The sequence below is a fragment of the Rosa chinensis genome, chromosome 3 (assembly GCF_002994745.2).
Source record: "Rosa chinensis cultivar Old Blush chromosome 3, RchiOBHm-V2, whole genome shotgun sequence".
NCBI lineage: Eukaryota > Viridiplantae > Streptophyta > Magnoliopsida > Rosales > Rosaceae > Rosa > Rosa chinensis.
In genome coordinates, this window is record NC_037090.1 from 15,555,800 (window position 1) to 15,582,386 (window position 26,587).

A 26,587-nucleotide genomic window follows, 5' to 3' on the forward strand; every position below is an offset into this window, starting at 1 on the left:
AAGTTTATTAATTTTCTAGGGTCATTTCTGTCAAAATTTTAGATTTTGACTAACAAACTCTCTTCTCTTAATAATAATATAGATATAGATAAGGGATCCATTTTTTTGGTCTTTTATAGGGATATGGCATTAGACCAACTTTTCGATCACATTTCGTCATCTTAACAGTTCGGTTTTTGGGTCATAATGTGTAGATCATTTCTGCAAATTTTCAGCCAAATCGGTGATCAGATTAAATCAATGGTTCAACCATATCTGTCAAACTTAAACCATTCATAGTTATAATCTTAAATTGCCATTTTGAATGCCTTAAGTATAATCAATTTGGTTGAAAATTTGCAGAAATGATCTACACATTATGACATAAAAACTAAACGGTTGAGATACGAAAATATGATCGAAAAGTTGGTCAAATGCCCTATCCCTATAAAAGATATAAAAAAAGGGCAAAATACTGTTTACCACCCTGTGGTATGGACCTCAGATCAATTCAGTCCCTCGACTTTCAATTTCATCAAAAACACCCCCACACTATCATTTTCTCGTCCAATAGGTCAATCCGTTATGATTCCGTTAATTTCTGCCGTTAGCTGCTGACGTGGCGATCCAACTCAGCACAGGTGGGCCCCACATGGAAGTGAAATTCCTAAAATGACCCTGGCCAATCTGAAATGAAAAAATCCAAAATAAATCAACACTTTGCGTCTGAGGAGACTCGAACCCACGCAAGTGGGTGTGAAAGTGAAAGCCCCAACCACCGGACCACATGCATGGTTCTGATATATACCCACAAATTTAATATATATTTGTATACCCAACCGGATATGGATTGAATCCAAAATAAATCAACAATATGCGTTTGGGGAGACTCGAACCCACGCAAGTGGGTGTAGAAGTGAAAGCCCCAACCACCAGACCACATGCATGGTGTAGATATATTCCTACAAATTTAATATATATTTGTATACCCAACCGGATATGGTAATTTGTTAACTTAGCTGTTAATTTATCACCACAAGTTTAGTAACTCATATTTTTGCTAGTCTACAACAATGGATGAGGAGGAAGTTGATAGAGCAACACTATGGATTGCTGCACGACAAACCAAGCAGGGAACCTTCAAGGATGAAGGGACGAAGCAATGCGATGACAAAATTGTGAGTATAATTTTGTGAAGTTCAATGTGTACAGCTGCGCTTTTGTTAACTATTATGCTTATTTAATATTTTGTAAATGTGAGCAGAGGAACTTGAAGGAAAAGATTGCTAGTGGAGAACTAAGCACTAGTGGAAGTGATCGATGATGTGTTAACCTTGGCTTTGGGCACTCCTGAGCATGGTGGTAGAGTGCGAGGGGTGGGAGGCTATGTGAATCCCTCATCTTACTTTCCCTTCCATAAACGTAAAAGGGAGAGCTTCCAAGAGACGGTTCGGTTAAGTGTACAAAAAATATTAGAAGAGGAAAGAGATAAGATCATTGAAGAGGCGAAGCAGCAGGCAATAAAAGAAGAGAGAGAATTTTGGGTTCGTAAGTTAGCACAGATAGAAGCAAAGATAGATGCAAGGGAGGTTGGGAAAGCAGCTAGTTCTCCAGCAGCACTAGAGAAACACATTCCACATGGATCTGCGCAAGGTAGTTGTTCACAGACCGCATGTCCAACATTTGATGAAGCTCGATGTGGTCAAGTGGGAGAAGAAGTATTAAATCTTGTGGATGGAAAATCAATTCGTAAAGCTATTGATGTAATTGAGGAAAGGGTATTGGGATGTAAAAACAAAGTTTCAAAGAGGAAGGAGTGTGATGGAAAATCTGTTTCCAACTCCAAAAAAGAGGATGAGCTAAGCAAGTTGAGTGACCAAGAAAAGAAACAGGTGGCTGATCATGGAGTTCAGGGACAATTAGTTGGAGAGAAGTTGGTTAGTTATTTAAACAGTTGTCTATATTTATTGCAAAGTAGTATAGTTTTTATTGATTGTGGACTATGCACACACACAATGTATATATCTATGTTTGATTTTAAAATTCCAGCTTTTTTTGGTGTTTCAGGTACAAGGAATTGAGATTGAGGCCAAGTTCGCATTAGGTTCAGTTGATCATATTGTAGCTCTTGGCACTGTTGTGGAACACAATGACCCCTCCCAAGTTTGTCATGGTTATCCGCTAGGGGATAGTAATTTGCGTGTTTCAGTCTCTGTTGCAATTGAGGAGAATGCCTTAGTTCCATTTCCTATGGGTGATGAAATACGAACTGTTAGGCAAGCCATGGGGAGTTGGGTAGCATGGCCGAAAGAGCTTGTCATAATGTCACCTGTGAAGGTACATAAGTTCTCGTAATAATTGTAATATATATATATATATATATATATATATATATATATATCCAAACATTGATATGTTGATATTCTATTTGCTTAAGCTTGCAGCAAATAAGATTAGAAAATCTTATATTAATTATGTATGTGTAGAAACCTGAGAAGAGGAGAAAAAAGAAAGTGGTACAAGAAGACGATCTCTCTGAGGATGAGTTTAGCCTACAATCATTGGCAGCTTCATTACCAAATTCATTGAGGATGTTGTGCATGTGGGGTGAGGTTGGATTCAAAGATGGGAAGGCTATCACCATTCAAATTGAGGCTGAAGTGTTTGGGCGTGCACGGAAAACATTTATACTAGGACAAGACGTGCGCAGAATTGCAACCATGAGAGAATTGACTGGTAACTGCATAGTCATATACCAGAGGTAAATTTCATGAATCTATTTCTATTAAGTACCAAAAGTTATTTGATTTGTGTATCAATGTGAATAAATAATCTGTTGCTGGATTCAAATTGGTGTATATGCTTGTAATTAGGTACCTCTATGATGTCCTGAGTCAGTATAAAATGTTGGATATGGTTGCTTTTATTGACCATGCAATGATTGGTGCAATTGGGTGTGGGAAAGGCCAGGAAAGATCCCAACATATAAAGGAGAGGCTGATATCTGCAAAACCTGGACAGATTTTCATGCTGCCATATAACTCAGAGTAAGTATCGGCAACTTAGTACTAGCTATTGTTATATATGTAATACTTTTCTTGTAGTTATACATATGGGCCGTTGATGAAAATCTGATTATATTGTTATATAGTAAACATTGGGTGCTGACTATTGTCGATCCCGAACAAGAAATTGTCTATTTTATGGATCCTATGAAGCGGCGATTACCCACTGGAGAATGGGTTTCCATTGTTGATAGGTAAGTGATCAGGAATATACAAGTTTGAATAATGCATGTTGGGGTAGCATGGCTATTTCTTAAAACCTGATTGTGTGTGCGTGTGTTCTGTTTTAGTGCAATATCCATGTATAATGCACACAAGGGCAGGAAAGGCCGAAGTTCGCCTCTATGGAAAAATTTGTCGGTATGTACATTTTCGCTATGTTAGATTCTGGATTGTTTAGAAATTCGCTATGTTGGATTCTAAAATTTGCTTATAAGTATTGTGGAAGCAAATTTGGATTAGGTTCCCATGATTATTAATTTGGATTCTTTTTTTTTTGCTATTCTGGATTTACTGCTTTTAGGGTAGTCCTCCTCAACCTAGCAGTAAGGAGTGTGGCTACTTTATCATGCGATACATGAGAGACATCATTGAGGATAAGGACTTTTCATTTGTTAACAAGGTACAATTAAAGCTTCTTTATTCTGTTTGTGTTCCAACAAGCTTTTTATGGTAATTTTGACTTGAATTACTTGATTTTTTTTTTCAGTGGGAGAGGAGAAGCAACCATATTTATACCCAAGTGGATATTGATGAGATGAGGAATGAGTGGGCTAGGTTTGTGGTTAATAGATATGTGTAGAAGCCATCGCATATGTTTTTGGAAAGCATGATGAACTTTTGCTTGTGCTGATAGATATCGATCACATGAAACAATTATCAGCTTTTGATTCATGCATGCATTGGTCTAGCTAGACTAGGAATGCTTTGTTTGTTTGTTTGGTAGTTTAATTATCTACTTTGGATGTTTAGTTGTACTCGACAAATTGAACTTATATAGTTACACTAATGATATGGATCAATGTGGCTTTATATGTATTGTTCATTTGGTAATGTACTGTTTTTATGGTAATATACATGCAGCATTGTTTCTGGAAAATTGTTGCAGCTAGTTAGGTCATGATTGAACAAACAACATTTCACAACCAAGTTGTGAGAACCAAGCTCATACAACAGACCTAAAATAATCACACAACTGGTTTATAATGCTCACACAATGGTTGATAAAAAGAATATGTTGTCTGAGTTCTCCTCACACAATTCGATAAGGCAATCTCAGTTGTCCAAGGTTCAGTCATACAACACAATGTAGAATAATATGTTGTCTGACTGTAAAAGGATTCAAAATTAAGGCTTCTCGTACAACAGTTACTAGATGTTAACCAATTCGATTACAATATTCACACCACAGTTAAGACAATATAGCTGTTGTGTGAACAAACAACCAACAACAAAAAATAACAAAATTCTGTTGTGTGAGATTCATAACACACAACAGAAATAAATTATCCCTGTTGTCTGAATCAATCAACAGACAACAGATATCATTTCATTGAGTTGTCTGTTACTTATCTCAGACAACAAAGAAAAAATTCTATCTGTTGTGTGTTATGAATCTCAGACAACAAATAAACAATATAGTTGTTGTGTGTTATGAATCTCAGACAACAAAGAAACAATATAGTTGTTGTGTGTTATGAATCTCAGACAACAGCTACATTTCATTTTCTGTTGTCTGAATGGCCATGTCAATGCCGAGGCATCCCCGAGCAAGCCATGCCAGGCACATGCCTGCACAGAATTCACACAACAGAACTAAATATCTGTTGAGGAAATGAATATTGGACAACGGTGAATTCACCGTTGTGTGATTTTTCAATCACACAACACTCGTTTAGACCACAGTGAGGCTGGTCATCACACAACTACAAATACCCGTCGTCTGATTAACTTATTGTAGTAGTGATGTCTTGAAGCATCAATCATTCGTGAATCAAAGCCACATGTACCAGTTATTCCCTCATGACAATTTACATTCATCTTATTGCATGAGCATCAACTAGAAAGTTTGAAATTCCACTGACTCAATCTTGATATTAGTCATCATTTAACTAAGCTATGAGGACTAAAGCTGCATTGAGGAAATTAACCACCAGAAATGCATTGTCTAAGCTCATACTACCCATCGAGTACTTTAATGGTCACTCAAAAAAATCAGAATTTCGACAAAGAGTAGACTCGGTACAAGTAACATTTGGTGAACTCAACTCTATGTTATCAATACCAAGACACTGTCAAAGAGGCCAATTTCAAATTTCAAAACCAAAACCAAGTGGACATGCAATAACTTGGTGCAAAACTTCAAACATATAAGAAAGAGGCCAGTTTTATAGTCCCCTAAGTTCTATATCCTGGATGAAGAGCACATAATCAAAAACTTGGTAAGCAATAAAAGCAGTAAACTAAGCTACATTCAACACATCCAGACATGTAATTATCTGACGCATAATTAAATAAAGCGATGAAAATTCAAACAATTTATTTAGAATAGAAACCCAACAAAGATTAACTTACAAATTGGCCGGTCAGGATTAGCAGTACTATCATCATTTCTTTCCCCTTTCCCATCTGCATCACCATCTGCAGGTGGAATAATATGATGAAATTCCATTCCAGGAGGTATTACCTAATATTTAGTTCACATCCCTCAGGAATGGAACAAAGACCACATTCCAGATGAAATTTAATTGTCTAGGGAAGGATAAACAATACTTGAGCAGGGGGTCAGGATGAAACCCAGTCGGATGCATGTGTAGGAAGCAACCCCAATGTGTTAAACTGCCAGGAACAATGAATATTTAACAAACTAGATTCCTTTATAGATATCATTAGGGATAAAGCAATTAAGAAAGCTGAAGAATAATTCACCTTCCACAAACCATTACTGCCCAACCTTCTGGAATGGTATGTCCTGCAATCAGACAAATAGGTATAATATGTCAAATTAGGATGATATTCGTGCATGTGTGTGACTGATTTTTTATAGTTGGAATCCCACACTAAATATTATGATTTGCATACCTTTAAACTGTATCTCTCTTATTGCTTTGCGAAAGATAGCTGGAACTATATTTGCCAGTCTAACTGTTTCATTGATGATCTGCAAGTTGATATATAATGTTAGTTTGTAAATCAAAACATTTTACAGAATATGATTTTGTACATTCCCTTTTGACCACTGACAGTTAACGTGTGAGACTCACCTAAAATGTGAATGTCATTGATTTGTATTCTTTCCATGTAAGTCCAGCATCAGCATTTTCCCTTTGCTTTATGATCATCCCATGCTCTTCCTGTCAAAAGCATAAGATAGAAATATTAACAATATTAACAACAGCGAGCTATAGCAATTAGTATGGTTTGAAATGCTTAGAGAGTTTGTACAGATTGTTAATTTCTTTAGCACTGCAGGATGGTCTGAAAGAAACTTGATGGCTAATGTTAGAGCTAGGGAAGTTGTTTCAAAGCTCACGAAAAGCAGTACAAACATTAAACCCAAAAAAATTTCTTCTGTTAACATCGTTTCCTCTTTCTTGAGTTCTTCAAGCACGTGATCAACAAAATCTATAGGCTGCTTTCGCGGCTTTTCTCTTCTTTCCTGTAGCAGGTTTACCAACATTCTCATTGCATTTTTCCTACCCTGAGAAATTGTTGAAGGTCAGCACCAAGAGACTACAATTGTTTCCGACATCAATATTCAATTTTTGTACTCATTAGCGTTGTGAATTTGATGAATGATACCGGTGGAACAGATTTAGGCTTACCTGTAAACATTTGTGATAAGCTGTTCCAGGGATGTCCACAAGGAAGGAAATCAATCCTTGTATGAATGCAACGAAGTTTTTGAGTAAATTCTTCTCCGAGCACTTTTCTGAGTCATAACTGATAAGTTTCTTTGCGGTAAGATCAATTATTAGCTGCAAAAACCAAATTCAATCAGACTTTAAGCAAGATACTGTTGGTGATTTTCAAAGAGAAGAAGAAAGGTTAGCCTGAAATTACACTTGCAGATGCATCTTTGAATTCTATTGTGTCCTCACATGACCATTGGACAATCAACAAATTATCCCCAGCATGAAAAGGACCATAAAGAGAGGCATCAAAGAAACCCATACCTGCGCACCTTGCATCTGCTGAATAAGCTCGATAAAGACCCCTGAAACGTAGAGCACAACCATATCATAACAGTTTTTATTTCCACAAGACCAATGTACAAAGAAGAGTTCCAAACATCTTTCCCTTCCTTGCAACCACTACTCAAATGTATCCACTCTCACTCTACATCCAAAACTAATGCTTCTCCTCAAAATTTCATCTTCTAGTACTGAGTTAATAGCTATCATGCACCTAGCCTTCACCTTCCAAAACTAATGTAGTCAATCTAATCCCAGGTCTAACAGAAACCGCAAACAAGGGTGTCACCTTTACTTGATATTGAGCAACCAAAGACAAGATAGTTAAACTGAACCTTAGCTTGTTGCTTAATTGCTACCGAGATTCTTGATTAACACAACTGCAAATATATTTACTGCAGAACAACCTTGTGATCTACATGTATTCTGTTTTCAACTAATGCACATAAAATTGACATCCTAAAATTTCACATTAAGTAAAGAGACCTACAAACCAAACCATATTGAGTAAAAAGATGTTACAGAGATAATATCAGTGACTGAAACAATGACGGTTTCTGGTTGCAATTGCTGCAAGAAAATCAATTCCAATTGAATAGAAAAACTGAAAGAGAGGTTTGATTATTACCTGGAGAAGATGATTGAGGCCTTGAGAGCTTCCCGTTCTCTTTCTAGTTCTCTATGAAGAAGAAGAAGGCGCTTAGCTTCTCAAACACATTACAGCTACCTCAAAACCCATTACATATACCTCAAACACAACCCCCAAAACCCAGAAACACAATCCAGAAATGAAATACCCATCACTCCATCAACAACTACCAGATTATCAGCAAATCATTGACTACCCAATACCCATCACTCCATCACCTCCAAATTACACAAACACCCATTGCAATATCAAAAACCAACAACGAAGGAATCGAAAACTCACTGAACATGAAGAGAATTTCAAGCAAAATTGAGAGGATAAAGATGAAAGTGATACCGTCGGGTGAAAGGAGAAAAGAGAAGGAGGAGGGGCAAGGCGGAGCTCCGGCGTGGACTGCGTCTTTGGCAGATCTGGTGAATTTGAGAAGAGAGATGAGAGAACAGGTGTGCCAAAGGAAGAGGAGGAGGAGGATAGCGGAGGCGAAGGCAGAGAAGGAGGAGAGTGGAGGCGGTGGATGCAGCAGAGAGCAGTCGGGTGCTGGTCGGAGGTGGAGGATGAGGAAGAGGAGGACGGGTGTTCGTCGGGTGCCATGGTGTCTAGGGTTTGAGAGAGAATTGTCGCGTGGGAAGCTGACTCGGTGTTGGAGGCAAATGAAATTTTGTTCCCCCGCCTCATCCTTAGTCGTTTCCGCGCTTTCTCAAAATTTTGTAAAAAAACACAGACATCGGTCAAAAATGATAACTGATGTTAATTATACAAATAGAAATCGGATTTCCAAGAACTGATGTTAGAAATCTCTTTTACATCGCTTGAATTCCTAACCGATGTCTATGACATGATGTCTATTAACATTATTCTAGTAGTGCATGCTTCTACAATAATAGAGGTCAATTGACATACTCCTCCTTCTTGTTGAGTTAAGATTACTTAAGGTAGTGCTTGGAAAATGAGCACCAATCTTGGTGGTTAAAGGGCTGTTTTTTGTGACTATACAGGAAATTTTCTTGTTACTTTTTCTTCGAACCTAGACATTCCTACCTAGATTGTAGCAGAGGCCCTCGATTGAGTTAGCATGGGTCTGGGATTGAAAGCATAAGTAGATAGAAGTGGATTCCTCTATTATTCTTAATTTTCTTTGCTCTACTCATTTGGTGTCTTGGCAGCTTAGAGTAGAGTGGATAGATTTATTTGTACAACATTTCTCATATGCATTTTCATTCCTCACATAATCACATATTTTTCGGGAAGGTAACAGAGTTTCTGACATCTTGGAAAATCATGGTACTACTTTAATAATTAAAAAAAAATGGTACTACTTTAATACGTTTAATTTGGTGGGATTTGACTCCTTTCATTGTTTTGACTTGCAATCACGACTGTCAATTCCGACGTGACTCGAAACCTGCACGAAATAAAGCAGGTTGAACCCGCACTATTAAAAAGTGGGTCGGTCGTGGGTCAACCCGCCATGACCCATTTAATAAATGAGTCGGCCATGGGTCAACCCGCCAACACGAAGTGAACCCGTATAACTTGATTATGCTATACTTCTTCTTAAAATTTTAGACTTTGGGAGTATTTGATCATAAGATTTGAGAATTTGAAATATTTAGGTTTATAATTAATTAATTATTGAATTTAATTATTTATATATTTCATCTTGTGGAGTTTTTCAAACCCATAAACGGGGTATTACCTCTGCAGCTGGTCATGGTCTTGCATAAGACTTTGATGATCAAATCTGGCCCTTGAATTCTAAAACAGCAACAACCCCTTTCATCTTCTTCATCAGATCGATCACAAAGGGACTTTTATAGAAAACCCAGAAGCCAAAAACGAAGACATATAGGGAGAGAAATTGTTGGGAGACGTTTCTTGCTTTCTTGTTTTATCTGTGAAACGCTCGGCCAAGACTAGAAGTTTTGGTTTGTCCTGGGTAATTGGTATAAAGAAAGAGAGAGACGAGAAAGAATCAAAGAGGAGAGAAACAATAAAAAAAAGAAAAGACATAATGCTTTGAGGCGGTCAAATTTGACAGGATGAACCCAAAATTGTCTTTCACGGTGGATCTGAAGGTTGGGTAGACCTGTCTTTTATATCCATTGGAGCTCCACGGTAGATTTTGACACCACCATTGAGATGCTCTTACCGTCCCATGTTATTAAAGAAAAAAGAGATACAAAAAGAGGGGAACGAAGCCTAAACCTCCATAGTAGAACACAACATATATTAAAGAAAATGAGCTAACAAAAATAAAATTGAGGAATATCTAAACGTTCAATATTGCAAGTAGGGCTGTCAATGGGTCATGTCGGGTCAATGTATTTGTCGTGTCACAAGATACAAACTTAAACCCAACCCATTTAATAATGAGTAAAATCCTCATATAGTACCCGAATTATCACGAAATGCACTTTTTGGTACCTACAAATTTTCAGGGAGTCCAGTGGTACCTGTACTATCCCTCTGTTGGCCCTGATAGTACCTCCGTCCATTATTCCGTTAAAAATGTCTATGTGGCAGTCATGTAACACTCATGTGAGTAAAATAGTAAGGGTAAAATAGTCTTTTCATTCATAATTAGAATTATAGAATTTAATATATTGAATATCTATAATTAAAAAAAATATTTCGACACATAAAAAAAAGATAAATAATACCCAATTTATTCCTCACTGTTATTGGGACACTTGGGTCAATTAATTTAAGTAATTTTATTTTTGTTTAGTTTTTTTTATTTTATGAAAATTTAATATATACTAATTTGGAGATAACTTTTTCTCGAACAATTAATAGGATTAATCAATAGAGATGGTAGGTAAATCTAGATATTCACTAAATTCAATTCTAGGTCTTTCTTTTAACCTAGTTTAATTTATTTTAATTTAGTTTAATAAAAAATTTGTAAAAGAAATATGAAAAATAGGTGTTTTACGATTTTACCCATACTTTAACGGAATAATTTACGGAAGTACTAAAATGGCTAACGGAGGATAATACAGGTACCACTAGACTCCCTAAAAATTTGTAGGTACCAAAAAGTGCATTTCGTGATAGTTCAGGTACCATATAAAGATTTTACCCTTTAATAATTGTGTCAAAAGTTTAAACCCAAACCCAATCAATTTATTAATACCTGTTTCCAACCCGCTTAACCCATTTAACAAATGTGTTGCGTCGTGTTAGACAAAATAACTCATTTAAGGGTTAACAATGCTACCCATTTAACTAAAAAAATGCATAAATTAATTAAATTCACTAATCTTTTCTGGGTTTCATCATCTGTGTATGTTATTGTGTTTTTACCTAGGTTTTTCTAGATTTCAATGTTTATGTGATTGTTTTTGCTATTGAGCAATTTGAGCTTAAACAGTTGGTTTTGAGCTGAAGAATGAGTCATCGGTTTTGGATAGAGATGATGAAGGAGGAGAAAGGGGACAAACAAAAGAAGGAAGATAGAGATTCAAACAAGAGCAGAAAAAGGAGGATGAGAACAAGAGAAACAGGAGGAGATGGAGATAATGCATTTTGTGATTTAATAAAATATTTCATAAAGTTAATAAAATATATATTTATTTTAACTGATCGGTTGGACTGTAAGTATGAGAGTATCTTTAGCAATGCTAGCTATTTTTGAGTCAAATTTTAGCTAAACTAGCTAAAAAGTCATTTTGGCTAGCCACTTTAGGAATGCGTTTGTATCAGTGCTCTCTATTTTAGCTAATTTTAAATTTACTTTATTTTTTTATGAAAATTAAATAGTTTAAATGTATTTATAAATTATATAAAATAACTCAAAATGAATGTTTTGTTAAAAGAAAAACATATTATATGCCTTCATCAAAGCGACTGACGGAGAGGGAATCAAGGAATCATCAATTACCATCAATCAGTACGATTACGGATCAATCAGCATTTAATGTCATCATTGTAATTGATATTTCCGTTGTAATTCTCTCCCTATATAAAGGGGCTATGAAATGAAATGAGTAGACCAATTACAATCGCAATTTAGTTTTACACGTTATCAGCACGCTCAGAGCCAATAGCTAAGAAAAAAAACCTTAGTTTTCTAGTTTCTTTCTTTCTCTCGTTAAAAAAAAAAAAAAAAATTCCTTGCAGAGCCCACCCCTGCCTTGCCTGCAACTGCAAATCCCAGACCTGTGCCTTACCCGCCCTGCCTGCAGATCCTAGCGCAGCCCAGCCTCTATGCGCAAGCCGATCCCAGCGATCTCACCTCGGCCTACACTGCCTCCCAACGCACTGCAACCCAGCCCCTGCCCAGTGGCATGCCCTCACTGCCCAACCGCACGATCGATCTGTTGCACACCATCGTTGCAGACACCCATCTGCAATCAAGAAGGAAGGAGAAGAGAGAGCCAGAAGGAAGAAAGAAGTCGCGAAGAAGAAGAGAGAAAAACAAAAGAAAGTAAAGAAGAAAAAAAAACTCGGCCCAAAAGAAAACCCGACCCAATTCAAAAAAAAAAAAAAGAGAAAAGAAGAAAAAGAAGGCCAAAGAAAAAGCCCTCGTTCTAGAGAAAAAAAAAAAGGGAATCAGGCCCTGTGGCCAAGAAAAAGAAAAAAACAAGGCATTGTGGCCCGTTACTGAAAGAAAACAACAAAAAAAGGAAGCGGCCCAGTTTTTCTCAAGCCCAAAAATATCGCTATGTACGCCTGCATCAACACGCACGTGAGCTAGGATTGTTTTATTTTCTCCAAACCAAGTATGTTCTCTTTTATTTATTTAATTTCATACTATGGTATATTTAAGGGGAAATGATCGTTTATCCAATTTCAGCTTAAAAATTGCCCACTTGCTCCACTAACAGTTTTTTAACCCCAAAACACTCTAAGGGATTATTTCCCTAATACCCAATTAATTCTTTTTTTTTATTCTTTTTATTTATTTTTGAGACTTTTTTGCCCTCTCCTTCTTTCTCACTTAGAGAGAGGTGTCATCCTCCACCTTGTTGTGCTCCGGTGATTAGTGGCCGGCCGCGGTCTCCGGCAACTGATGACAGGAATCCGGCTATCGGTCACCAGAATCTGGCTACCGGATTCCGACGTCTGAATTTTTTGCCCCCTAATAATACCCAGTAACCATATTATTGCCCCCCAGTAATCATATTATTGCCCCCGAGTAATCATATTATTACCTCCCAATACTCATATTATTGCCTCCAATAATCATATTATTTCCCTCCAGTGAATTGTATAAACTCCCGAAACCAAAATGAATACACTACAGGCACAAATGATCACTTTATATGCATATTATTGCCCCCCAAGACTCATATTATTGCCTCTCAATAATCATATTATTGCCCCGCAATAGACATGTATAACTACTGAATAAAACTTTTTTTTTTTCATTCTTCTTTCCTTATAAGCCTTCTACCAAATTTACAACAAATAAAAAAATTTAAAAAAAAACCCATTAGACTGGGCGAGGTCGTGCTCCACAATCGCATCCAAACAGAGGAGCGTTGAGTTGACTAGGGACTGGGCGAGGTCGAGCTACGAACCTTGGCGCTGACGTGGTCGGCGAGGTCGCAGGTGGAGGAGACGTTGGAGAGGATGTGGTCGGCGTCGGAATTGACGATGTCAAGGACCTTGGAGGATTTCTGGAGAGTGGAGAGGTCGCAGATCTTGGCGCTGACGTGGTCGGCGAGGTCGCAGGTGGAGGGGATGTTGGAGAGGACATGGTCAGCGTCGGACTTGACGATGTTGAGGACCTGGGAGGATTTCTGGAGATTGGAGAGGACTTGACGATGTCGAGGATCTAGGCGGAGGAGGAGAGTCGTCACTGACTAGGACGGTGAGGAGGACAAGCGCCGGTGGAGAGTATGCAGGGCTCCGGCGACAGGCTGTGGAAGCAGAGGAGAGAGAGAGAGAGAGAGAGAGAGTATGAGGGCAATACTGTCAAAGACTATGGGATTGGTTAAATGGGGTTAAAAAACTCTTAGTGAAGTAAGTGGACAATTTTTAGGCTAAAATTGGGTAAGTGGTCACGGCCCCTATATTAAATTGTTTATAATTAGAACTTTTGAGCATGTTTAGTTAGATAATTTTGATCCTTTTAAGCATGCCTTTTATTTATGTTTTACATGATTATGCTTAATTAAGCATGTTTTAATTATGCTATGGTTTATACTTTATTTTGAACATGCCATATATATATATATATATATATATATATATATTGTTATATATTATTTATGTAATTTTGAGCATGTTTTATGAATTTTGTTTGTGCTTATATAATTATTCCTAAGCATGCCTTTATATTATTCTATTGTTTATATTTTATTTTACGCATGATATATTATTGCTATTATTATGTGTAACATATATTTTGTTGTATATTTGTGAATTTTGAGCATGCCACGTACTTTATTTTTATATATGCTATGTTTTATTTATTATTCCATGTGTTATGGTTAATTTTAGAATGCAACATATAAATTCCGTTTTGCCATGATAATGAAAATTTATGCGCATTATCCATACACACTTACTGTGATAAAGCATTTTTACATAGCATCGAAAGAACAAAATATGACCATTACGAAGCTTGGTCTTGAAATCTAATTCATATTTCTGGAAAATAATTTACGTGGATGTCTTTATGACTGCGTAATTTATATCTTCTCTCTTGTTTATGTAGATGGTTGATCCAACTCGACCTAAATGTGACATTTTGGACTCAGAAGGAATTGAGTACCATCGTTGGGTTTCAGATGTAGAAACTGCTTTTGTGGCAAAAGACTAGACTGCCACCATCAAAACTCTTGCCGACGCCAAAGACGATGGACCGTCTGACAAGGTAAAAGCCAATGCCTTAATGTTTGTTAGGCGACATATTGATCATAGCCTACGCTGGGAGTACCTTCAGTTGAAGACACCCAAAGAACTGTGGGACGCCCTTAAGGGACGTTTTGGGAACATTCATGACACTTTGCTCCCAGAACTAGCCGTTCAGTGGAATGGAATCCGCTTGCTTGACTACAAAAGGGTCAAAGACTTCAACAAGGACATGTTGCACTTAAAGACACGTCTCAATTTCTGTGGAAGGGAAATCACAGAAGATGATATGATCGAAAAGACTCTTTCCACATTTCCTACTTCAGCGCTTATACTAGCGAACCAGTATAGGCTGAGTATGACAACAAAAGAATCACAACATTCAATAAGCTGATCAGCCTACTGCAAGTGGCTAAGAGACATAATGAGGTTCTCTTGAACAACAATGTCAGGCCCACTGGGACAAAGCAAATTCCCGAGGCTAATTATGGCAAGGAAAAAGGTGGAAATAACCCCAAAGCAAAGGGAGTTGGACATGATGATCCCTACCCACATGGCAACAATGCACCATGTTGCAAGGTGTTGAATCATAAATTACTTATGCAATTGTGCCCCATAACTTAGAAATTGATTTGTCTTGCAGGCTATTTTACTCTTTTTAATCCATTTCCTTTTATTTGTAGGAATCCATGCTTTAATAATAAAATGACTATTTGAGGCTTGAAATGCGGAGATTTGAAGCAAGGAAAAGAAGACACGGAGATTGGAAGAAAATTACAAATCGGCATTTCCGGCGACTTTTCCAGTGAACTTTTCCTCGAGCCGCCACTCATGGAGGATCATTTCTCCAGCAATGGAGGAGCATAGTTGTGTGAATCTCTCACTTGAAATTCAGATATTTTCCCTACACATTGTGCTTTTGTCTCTTGCACACTTTGGAGCTTTGTGGGGAGACAAGGTGGGAGACAACTTTTGCACACTTTGACACCAAGGGGAACATGGATGGCTGAATTGGGGGGAGTCCACTCACTCAACTCCATCCAGCTGCAATCATCTCTCAAGCAAGGCTAGGAGGAATCGGCATTCTCTCTCTCATCTCTCAAGGAAGGCCACCATTGTTTTTGCAGCAGAAAACCTCCATTTTTCCACCACTACACTCATCTTCTCAACACTTTCATAACCCTCCATCACCACAAATCATCACTAGCTGCTCTTACTTTCACCATTCCCACATCATCAAGAGCTTGGAGCAAGGAGAAGGAGACATCCACCACCTCATGAGCTTGGAGACCCATCTCCACCACCACTTTTGGCATCATCAATAATCACTCTTACTCCTTAACTCTTTATTCTTGATGTATCTTAGAATGTTGAAGTTTGTTTATCTAGTTATGAGTGAGTAGTGAATTTGTTGGGGCTAGGGTTGAAAGCCCTAGCCAATCTTGTATGATATTGATGTGAATCTTATGTTTTATGCAATTTTCCATTACCACCTTCACATGCTAATTCAAGAAGTGAATGCTTATATTGGAATTTGACTAGTTCAAGTATAATGCATTTGTCATCTCATGATTAGTGTTTTGAGATTAGTCACCTCTAGACATTAAGAGCATGAAAGCACACCATGTGTGCATATGAAGGTTGTGAGTTAAAATCACCTAGATCTAGGATTGGTTTGCTTGCATGATTATCTAAACTCAAAGCTTTATGCATCTAGGAACAATGAATTGAGACTTATCCGGTAATAGGAATTGTTCTTAGGTAGTTAATTCTAGACTTATCCGGTTAGAATTGATAATATTAAAGGAGTTTAAGCCTTTGCAATCTTATCCGGATGCAAAGAGGGTAATTGGGTATTTGGGATTGCATCACTTGTAGTTTAAGCATCAATGCATACAAGGGAGGCTTTGGTGGACAATCTAAGCTCTAACTCTCATCCATTTGACAACAACTTGTTTAATTAGCTTAGTTTACTTTTCTTGCTCTTGTTGTTTGAATTTTGAATCGAAACCATTCCCAACATCAAATCAAATCTCTACACACCATCTTGCACATACTCACCATGAACTTGTACTCACTTGTGAGCCTTTGTTTGTGATTGTACATTTGTTTATTCTTCTAGTTTTCCTTTAGGTTTTTCCCTAGCTAGGAAAGGATTTACCAATCCTCGTGGGTTCGACATCCTTACTTAATCCTCTATTCTATAACTTGTACCTCTTGCACTTGAGGGTAGCTATTTGGCTTAACAAGTTTTTGGCGCCGTTGCCGGGGATTGGAGTGAAATCCGATTCCTAGCTCGGTTTGCCTTCGGGGAAGCTAGAAACTTTACTTTTTCTTTGAATTTTTGTTGTTGCTGAGATTTCCCAGAAAACGATCGATCTCAGCTTTGAAACGATCGATCTTTTCAAGTGTCAGAGAGGAAAAATACCAAAAACGATCTATCGTTTTGAAAAAAACGATGGATCTCGACTGGACGTTCCAATTTTTTTTAAGAAAACGATCGATCTCAGGGTATAAACGATCGATCGTTTCCCCTGTTTCAGCAATTTTTTTTGTTTTCTTTTGTGTTGCAACTTGTGTACTTACCTTTGCTTTGAATTCTTATAGGTGTGCATGAATCTTATTGCTCAATCAAGTGAAGAGCATCCATCTCCTCCAAGCACACCAAGTGACGATCAAGACTATATCATTCAAGAGAATAGTGGTGAAGAAGAACCTTGTCCCATCGGTCCACCCACTCTATTTCAATACATTGATCAAAGAGCACAGGAGTTGTTAAGGGAACTAAGGGAGGAGTGTCCTAAACTAAAAATGGGTGATGAACCAAGGCCATTGAAGGACTACACCGTTCCTACTTTCACAAATCATCCAAGTTGCATTGTCTTGCCACCATGTGTTCATGCCTTTTCTATTATGCCAAGTACCTTGCAACTTCTACCGGCTTTTGATGGTGGCTTCACCGGTGATCCATTTAGGCACATCAAGCTATTCAATGAAGTTTGCTCAACGGTCCAACTCAATGGTATTGATGAAGACAACCTTAGGCTAAGGCTTTTTCCTTTCTCATTGAAGGATAAGGCCAAAGATTGGTTGTACAAGATTCCGGCGGCAAGTATCAATTCATGGGATAACATGAAAGCCGCATTCCTCAAGAAGTACTTTCCACCATCAAAGAGCAATGCATTAAGGAACTTACTCATGACTTTCCAAGAGTTTCCATCTGAATTGTTTCACGAGTCTTGGGAGAGATTCAAAGACATGGAGCAAAATTGCCCTAATCATGGTGTCAAGAAATGGTTGTTATTGAGCACTTTCTACAATGGGTCAAGCCAAGATACCAAGAGAAGAATTGACAATGCTTGTCAAGGGAGCTTCATGGAGAAGAATGAGATCGAAGCGGAAAGTGTTCTTGACTCATTAGCCGAGTCATCCCAACTCTATGATAATCAAAGTGATAGAAGACCGGTGAAAGAAGCCAATGTCATTTTGAAGGATCAACACAGAAGAGGAGGTATGTATGAGATGGATTCACCAAATACTCAAATGCAAATTGAGTTGAAGAGGATTGAGGCCAACATGAATAAGAAGCTAGACTTGATTCTTAATACTCAAGGAAACTGGGAGCAACTCCAACCTATGTCGAGCAAGATGGTTGAGCAAGTGTGCTTAATTTGTGAGAGTGATCAACATGAGACAATGCTTTGTCCAAGAGGAGGTGCACTTCAAGTTGATATGGAGCAATGCAACCAAGTTGGTTTCCAACCAAGGCCAAGAAATGATCCATATAGTAACACCTACAATCCCGGATGGAGAAACCACCCCAACTTTGGGTGGGGAGGCAACCAAAACCGAGATCAAGGGTTTGGCAATCGTGAGCAAGGCCAAGGTTTTCAAAGGTCTAGTGGTGGCTATCAAGGTGCAAGCTCCTCCAACTACAACAATCAAGGAGCCAACAATCAATTCCAAAGGGCACCTTATCAACCTCCACCTCAACCACAACCTATAGTACCACCTCAAGAGTCATTGAAGAAGCCTAGTGTTGAAGACATGTTGATGAATTTCTTTGTGGAGAACAAGGGTACTCAAGCAAAACAAGATGAGAAGATTAATGTCCTTCACCAAAGCATGAGCAAGCTTGAGATACAAATGGGACAACTAGCCCAAGAGTTAAGCCAAAGGAAGCAAGGTGTGTTTCCAAGCCAAGTGGAGAACAACCCAAGGCATGAAGCCAAAGCCATTACTACTTTAAGAAGTGGGAGGCAAGTTGAGAACAATGTGTACATGCCTAAAAATGAGGAAGTTGTAACTCCAAGGGAGCCACCTGGTTTTGAAAAGAGAGAAAAGGGCAAGGCAAGAGAATTGTCACATGGAGAAGTCATCTTGGGGTTTAATGATGGTGAAGAAGAAGCTTTGAATGACAAGATGAATGCCTTTGACAAGCCTTTGGGTTTGAGAGTAGCCTTAGAAGAAGAAGTGCAAGAGGAAGCCTTGAAGAACGAATTTAATGTCAAGGTCGGAACTCATGACAAAGAAGGCTCTACATCTACTCCAACAGAAAGGCCATTCAAAAGAGGTATCACCTTCAATCCTCCTATGAAGATAGTTCAAGAGAAAGAAATTTCCCTTCCTTATCCTCAATTTCAAAGGAAAGAGGTATTGAAGCAAAAGAATGAGAAGGTGAAGAAAGAGTTCCTTGATTTATTTAGGAAGGTGGGGATTAACATCCCTCTTTTGGATGCAATCAAAACCATTCCTACATATGCCAAGTTTCTCAAGGAGCTATGTACCCACAAGAGGAAGTTTGAGAAGGATGAGAAAGTGTGTCTAAGTGAAGAAGTTAGTGCGGTTTTGCAAAGGAAGCTTCCACCAAAGTTGAAAGATCCGGGTTCATTCACCGTTCCATGCAAGATAGGTAAAACTTTCTTTGATAAAGCTTTGATGGATTTGGGTGCTAGTATCAACTTAATGCTTTATAGTATCTATGAGTCTCTTGGAATTGGTGAAATCCGGCCCATTGCTATCTCTTTGCAAATGGCGGATAGGAGTGTTGTTTACCTAAGAGGGGTTGTGGAAAATGTTCTTGTGAAGGTACAAGACTTGATCCTACCGGCCGATTTCATCATTCTAGACATGGAAGAGGCTCCTCTCCATGAGAAGGAGTTGCCTATCATCCTTGGGAGAGCATTTATGGCAACCGCCGGTACTAAGATTGATGTCAAGGAGGGGTTGATGACCATAACCGTTCATGATACTACCATTGCTTTTAGAATCTTTGATGCAATGAGTAAGCCATCAAATGCCTATGATTGTTTCCGGATTGACGTTTTGGATGGTATTGACAAGATGGTGGAGAAAACTTTCATTGAAAATGCATCTCAAGATCCATTGGAGACATGTTTGCATCATAATGACATAGAGTTCATTGAGGAGGCAACCAGAGAAGCCGAGCTTACACTTGAAGCCTTAAGGCCTTGCACTCCACATTTGCAACCAAAGGTTGAGGTACCTCTTGCTAACTCTACTCCTTTACTTCCATCAATTAAATATCCTCCTACTCTTGACATGAAACCACTTCCTTCTCATTTAAAGTATGCTTTTATTGGTGAAAACCACAAGTTGCCCGTAATTATCTCTTCATGTTTGAGTGCTTTGCAAGAACAAAAGCTACTTAGAATGTTGGATGAACACAAGGAGGCCATTGGTTGGACTATTGCTGATATCAAAGGCATAAGTCCAAGTATGTGCATGCATAAGATCCTCCTTGAAGATGATATGAAGCCTAGGAGGGATCCACAAAGGAGGCTCAATCCTCCAATGCAAGAAGTAGTGAGGAAGGAAGTAATGAAGCTACTTGATGTTGGTGTCATCTACCCCATTTCCGATTCAAAGTGGGTGTCACCGGTTCAAGTGGTTCCTAAGAAGAGTGGCATAACGGTTGTGGCCAATGATAAAGGAGAGCTTGTCCCTCAAAGAGTGGCAAATGGGTGGAGAGTGTGCATAGACTACCGAAAGCTCAATAATGCCACAAGAAAGGATCACTTTCCATTGCCATTCATTGATCAAATGCTAGAAAGACTTGCCGGCCATGAGTATTATTGCTTTCTTGATGGGTATAGTGGCTACAATCAAATCCCCATTGCTCCAGAAGACCAAGACAAGACTACCTTCACTTGTCCATATGGTACCTTTGCCTATAGAAGAATGCCATTCGGTTTGTGCAATGCACCGGCAACTTTTCAAAGGTGCATGATTTCCATTTTTAGTGATATGGTGGAGAGATTCATTGAAGTGTTCATGGATGACTTTAGTGTCTTTGGGGATTCATTTGATCAATGCCTACACCATTTGGCACTTGTGCTTCAAAGATGTGAAGATTGCAACTTAGTCTTGAATTGGGAGAAGTGCCACTTCATGGTGAATGAGGGGATTGTTCTTGGGCATGTGGTGAGTGCAAGAGGAATGGAAGTTGACAAGGCCAAGGTGGAGCTCATTTCTAAGTTACCACCTCCACATAATGTCAAAGCAATTAGAAGTTTTCTTGGACATGCCGGTTTCTATAGAAGGTACATGAAGGATTTCTCCAAGATCTCTAAGCCTCTTTGTGATTTGCTAGCCAAAGAAGCTCCTTTTGTGTTTGATGAACATTGTTTGAAAGCATTTGAGACAATCAAGGTGATGCTCACTCAAGCTCCTATCATGATTGCACCGGATTGGTCTCTTCCTTTTGAGTTAATGTGTGATGCTTCGGATTATGCTATGGGAGCGGTTTTGGCTCAAAAGAAGGAAAAGGTACTTCGTGCTATTTACTATGCTAGTCGTACCTTGAATGATGCACAAATTAACTACACCACAACGGAGAAAGAACTTCTTGCAATTATCTTTGCTCTTGAGAAGTTTAGAAGCTATTTGCTTGGTACCAAAGTTGTTGTGCACACGGATCATAGTGCCTTGAAGTATCTTTTGTCAAAAAAAGAGGCTAAGCCAAGATTGATAAGATGGATTTTGTTGTTGCAAGAGTTTGATATTGAGATCAAAGACAAACCGGGAAAAGAAAACCAAGTGGCGGATCATTTGTCAAGATTGGTTGAAGGAGGTGATGACTCCTCCATTCCTTTGAATGACACTTTTCCGGATGAGCAATTGTTCAATATCAATGTCAAAGAGCTCCCATGGTTTGCTAGTTTGGTGAACTACCATGCAAGTGAAGGGAAGTACATTCCAAGTGAGCTTGATTATCAAGGAAGGAAGCGATTCCTCAAGGAAGCACGCCATTATTTGTGGGATGACCCATATTTGTTCAAGTTTGGCAAGGATCAAATGTTGAGAAGATGCATAGCTCAAGAGGAGGTTCCTAGTATCCTTTCTCATTGCCATACACTTGCTTGTGGAGGTCATTTTGGAGGGAAGAAGACGGCATTCAAGGTACTAAGTTGCGGTTTTTATTGGCCTACTCTTTTCAAAGATGCACATGCCTATGTTAGTGCTTGTGATAGATGCCAAAGAAGTGGTAACATTGCTTCAAGGAATCAAATGCCCCTCACCAACATCATGGAAGTAGAAATTTTTGATTGTTGGGGTATTGACTTCATGGGACCATTCCCAAGCTCTTATGGCAACCAATTCATCCTTGTTGGAGTTGACTATGTTTCTAAGTGGGTAGAAGCAATTGCAAGTGCCAAGAATGATCACAATGTTGTGCTCAAGTTCCTCAAAGAGAACATTTTTCAAAGGTATGGCACTCCAAGAGCCATCATAAGTGACGGAGGATCCCACTTTCTCAACAAGCATTTTGAAGCTCTATGCAAGAAGTATGACATCAAGCACAAGGTTGGCACTCCCTACCATCCCCAAACAAGTGGTCAAGTTGAAATCTCAAACCGAGAAATCAAGAGCATTCTAGAGAAGATTGTGGGGATCACAAGGAAAGATTGGAGCACCAAACTTGGAGATGCTCTTTGGGCATATCGGACCGCCTACAAGACTCCACTTGGCATGTCACCTTATCGGTTAGTTTATGGAAAAGCATGTCATTTGCCTGTGGAATTGGAGCATAAAGCATATTGGGCTATCAAGAAGTTAAATTTTGATCTTGCTAAGGCGGGAGAGAAGAGGAAACTTGATCTATGTGAGCTTGACGAAATTAGAATGGAGGCATATGAGAATGCCAAGCTATACAAGGAGAGAACCAAGGCCTATCATGACAAGAAGTTGATCAAGAAGACGTTTGAGGAAGGACAACTTGTTCTTCTCTATAACTCAAGGCTCAAACTCTTTCCCGGAAAACTTAGATCAAGGTGGTATGGCCCTTTTGAAGTTGTGAAAGTCTTTCCCCATGGTGCCATTGAGATCAAGAACCCAAGTAATGAGAGCACATTCAAGGTTAATGGCCACCGATTGAAGCCTTACTTGCTTGGTAGCTTGGGAGTTGAAGAGGAGGTCATGTACTTCATGGATGCTCCTCTTGTTCCTCTTCATTGATTTGGAGAGTCAACGGACCGGCAAGATGTCTTTAAAGCAAAGCCCTACTTGGAGGTAGCCATGCTCTTGATGCAAGATGAAGGAGAAAGAAAACTCTTGGTATAGCACCAAAGATGACAAGGCTTCGTTATTGTTTGTTGGTGATTGGAGGTGTTTATAATGAAGATCATGGTCTTCAAAGGGGAGTTTCTCATAATCCTTTACTTACATCTTTCATTTTCATGTTTACTTAGTTGTTTGTAGTGTTAAAAGTTTAAGTTTGGTGAGAGGTTTTAAAAAAAAAAAAAAAAAAAAAAAAAATTGAATAAACGATCGATCTCACCATTTGGTGCGATCGATCGCTGAAAGAGGCAGAGAGTTCACAATTTCAAAACGATCGATCGTCCAATTGGAACGATCGATCTCAAGCCATTCCCAAAAAAAAAAAAAAAAAAAAAAAAAAAAAAAAAAAAAAAATTTCGGGCCAGATTTTAATTTTTTTTTTTTTTTTTTTTCTTCTCTTCTCTTCTTTTCTCTTTCTCCCTGCTTTCTTTCTTATTTCTTTCTACCCAGTTCGACCCTCTCTCTACGGTGTACTATTCATCATCTTCCTCCTCCATTCTCCTTCATCTTTCACTCAACTTCAAGCCAAAAAACTTGGGTTTTTGTGGGATTTTCGGGTTTCTCTCTAGATTTCTAGGTGTTCTTAAGTCTTTGGTGAAGCTTTTGAGCTTTCTCCAAGAGGTAAAGCTCTATCTCTTAACTTTGAACTTCTTGTGTGTTGAAGGTGTACATTCCGATTTTGTTCATTTTGTAGGTTAATTCTAGGTTGTTAGAGTTATGGATTGATGGAATTTGGTGTTCTTTTGTTGAAACTTGATGATTTAGATGTTGGGCACCATAGCTAAATTTCTAGATTTTCTAGAATCCTAGATTTCCATATTTTCTTTTCCTTTGATTGTTTTTCCAGATTTTCTTTTGCTTTGATTGTTGTTGTTTTTGCTTGTAGTTTCTTGTTTCTTGATTGTTTAGTTATGGATTGATGGAATTTGGTGTTCTTTTGTTGAAACTTGATGATTTAGATGTTGGGCACCATAGCTAAATTTCCAGATTTTCTAGAATCCTAGATTTCCGTATTTTCTTTTGCTTTGATTGTTTTTCCAGATTTTCTTGCTCAATGACGATGTTTGGCACTATTGGAGTTGGATTGCAAGGCCCTTGCCTTGTTGGTTATATGTTGGTGTCTTGCTTGGAATTCATGGGCTTCAAGGGGGAGAAATCTCTAACTTACTCTTGTCATTATTTACTCTTGTCTCTAATTTCAATTTGTGATTATTTACTTGTTTCTTTTTGTTTTATAAATAACTTGTGTTTTTCTTTCATACTTGGACTTTTCATTGAAATTACTTTCAAGAAAATACTTTGTAACATTGAGGACAATGTTAAGTTCAAGTGTGGGGGGATTGTGTGTTATTGTTTTATGATTAAATAAATAAATTTAACAAAAAAAAAAAAAGTCTTTTCTTTTCTAGTTTTGTGTGTGTGTTCTTTTAGGTTCCTTCCAACACCAATGATGAACTTGAGCTTAATATAAATGTGGGCTAGAAAGCATGTTTGGGTCTTATGAGCTTTATTTTTCAAAATAAATCATTATGGATCAAGTGTTTGCTTTCATTTATATCCATATTTGTCATGTCAATATATTGAGCTAGAGAAGCATAGTGAGACTTGTGGGAGCCATTACATGCCATATAGTGAGATTTGAGCTTAATTGGAGTGCATACATGCCTTATAAGCACTGATTTCTTCATGAGTGAACATCTCATTTGCTTTGCATCTCTAGAACTTGCTTCATATCTTTCGAAACTCTTTGTCTCAATGTTACATCTTGGAAATGATTTAGGCAACTAGGAATCCACCATGGCCAAATGAGTATGTCCCAAAAGATTGAATATCCTTAGATTGCCATTTTGAGCCTTTGTGTAATTAGCCTTTCAATTCTTCACACCATAAATGTTTACCCTTAACTTAAACACTTGCCTTACCCTTTCAAGTTTTCTTAATGAGCAATACGAGATTGTTTGTGTTATGATGCTAAAAGAAACAAGTTTGGGGGTACTCGGAAAAGAATAAGTTTGGGGGTGTTCTTTGTTTTGCAATTTTACTTTTTATTAGTGAAAAAAAAAAAAAAGAAGAAGAAGAAGAAGTGAAACAAAAGAAAATCTCAAAAGAATGTTATTTCAATTCAATAATTAGTTTTTGTTCAAGTTTGGGGGGTGGTGAGAAAGTGAAAATTGAGCATCTTTAATTTTTAAGTTCTTAATCTCAAAAGGATTGTTGCTTATTAAGTTGCTTGAAAATTGCTATTCCATTCCATTTCATTGCTTTAACCCCTCACCCCTAAGCCTCATTACATCCAATAAAAGTCCTTTTTCATCCAAGGTGTGATTTTGTTGATAAGTGGAGATAAGATTGAAGAGCAAGCATATGGCGGTATTGCATGAGATTGTTTTGAGTGTAGAATAGATAACCCATAAACACTTGTGTGAAAAACAGAGTGAATATCTTGTGAGTTTATGGTTAACATGGTTTGACATGCATTCTCAATTTCGGTATGTTGAAATGACAAATTGAAGACATGCTACACATTTCAAAACGCAAGCATTTGATCCATGATCCATGAAGCTTTAAGACTTAACTTGATTTCCATGCCCTATCGATGTTGTGTTCTTTGAGGAAATTGTTGGAAGGATTAGGTAGTTGTTGTAGTGTCGGATTTGGGTTAGTTTGCTTGAGGACAAGCAATGTTTAAGTTTGGGGGTATTTGTTGAATCATAAATTACTTATGCAATTGTGCCCCATAACTTAGAAATTGATTTGTCTTGCAGGCTATTTTACTCTTTTTAATCCATTTCCTTTTATTTGTAGGAATCCATGCTTTAATAATAAAATGACTATTTGAGGCTTGAAATGCGGAGATTTGAAGCAAGGAAAAGAAGACACGGAGATTGGAAGAAAATTACAAATCGGCATTTCCGGCGACTTTTCCAGTGAACTTTTCCTCGAGCCGCCACTCATGGAGGATCATTTCTCCAGCAATGGAGGAGCATAGTTGTGTGAATCTCTCACTTGAAATTCAGATATTTTCCCTGCACATTGTGCTTTTGTCTCTTGCACACTTTGGAGCTTTGTGGGGAGACAAGGTGGGAGACAACTTTTGCACACTTTGACACCAAGGGGAACATGGATGGCTGAATTGGGGGGAGTCCACTCACTCAACTCCATCCAGCTGCAATCATCTCTCAAGCAAGGCTAGGAGGAATCGGCATTCTCTCTCTCATCTCTCAAGGAAGGCCACCATTGTTTTTGCAGCAGAAAACCTCCATTTTTCCACCACTACACTCATCTTCTCAACACTTTCATAACCCTCCATCACCACA

At 38.2% G+C, this 26,587-nt stretch overlaps 2 protein-coding genes and 1 long non-coding RNA gene across 3 annotated transcripts; 2 read left to right on the top strand and 1 right to left on the bottom strand.

Moving 5' to 3' along the window:
• Positions 1-7,078: 7,078 nt before the first annotated feature.
• LOC112194187 lies at positions 7,079-8,723 on the bottom strand. Its single transcript, XM_040517102.1, has 3 exons — positions 8,223-8,723; positions 7,866-7,916; positions 7,079-7,260 (listed from the first exon to the last, which is right to left on the bottom strand). The coding sequence occupies exons 1-3, from the start codon at positions 8,559-8,561 to the stop codon at positions 7,204-7,206; spliced, it is 447 nt and encodes a 148-aa protein (XP_040373036.1). The 5' UTR covers positions 8,562-8,723; the 3' UTR covers positions 7,079-7,203.
• An 8,580-nt stretch (positions 8,724-17,303) lies between these two features.
• LOC121052273 lies at positions 17,304-23,468 on the top strand. Its single transcript, XM_040516974.1, has one exon. It carries the CDS (start codon positions 17,304-17,306, stop codon positions 23,166-23,168), a length of 5,865 nt encoding a protein of 1,954 aa, XP_040372908.1. The 3' UTR covers positions 23,169-23,468.
• Positions 23,469-23,693: 225 nt separating this feature from the next.
• LOC112191346 lies at positions 23,694-25,338 on the top strand. Its single transcript, XR_002932934.2, has 2 exons — positions 23,694-23,891; positions 24,312-25,338. It is a non-coding gene; the product is annotated as an uncharacterized LOC112191346 (long non-coding RNA).
• The last annotated feature ends 1,249 nt before the right edge of the window (positions 25,339-26,587 follow it).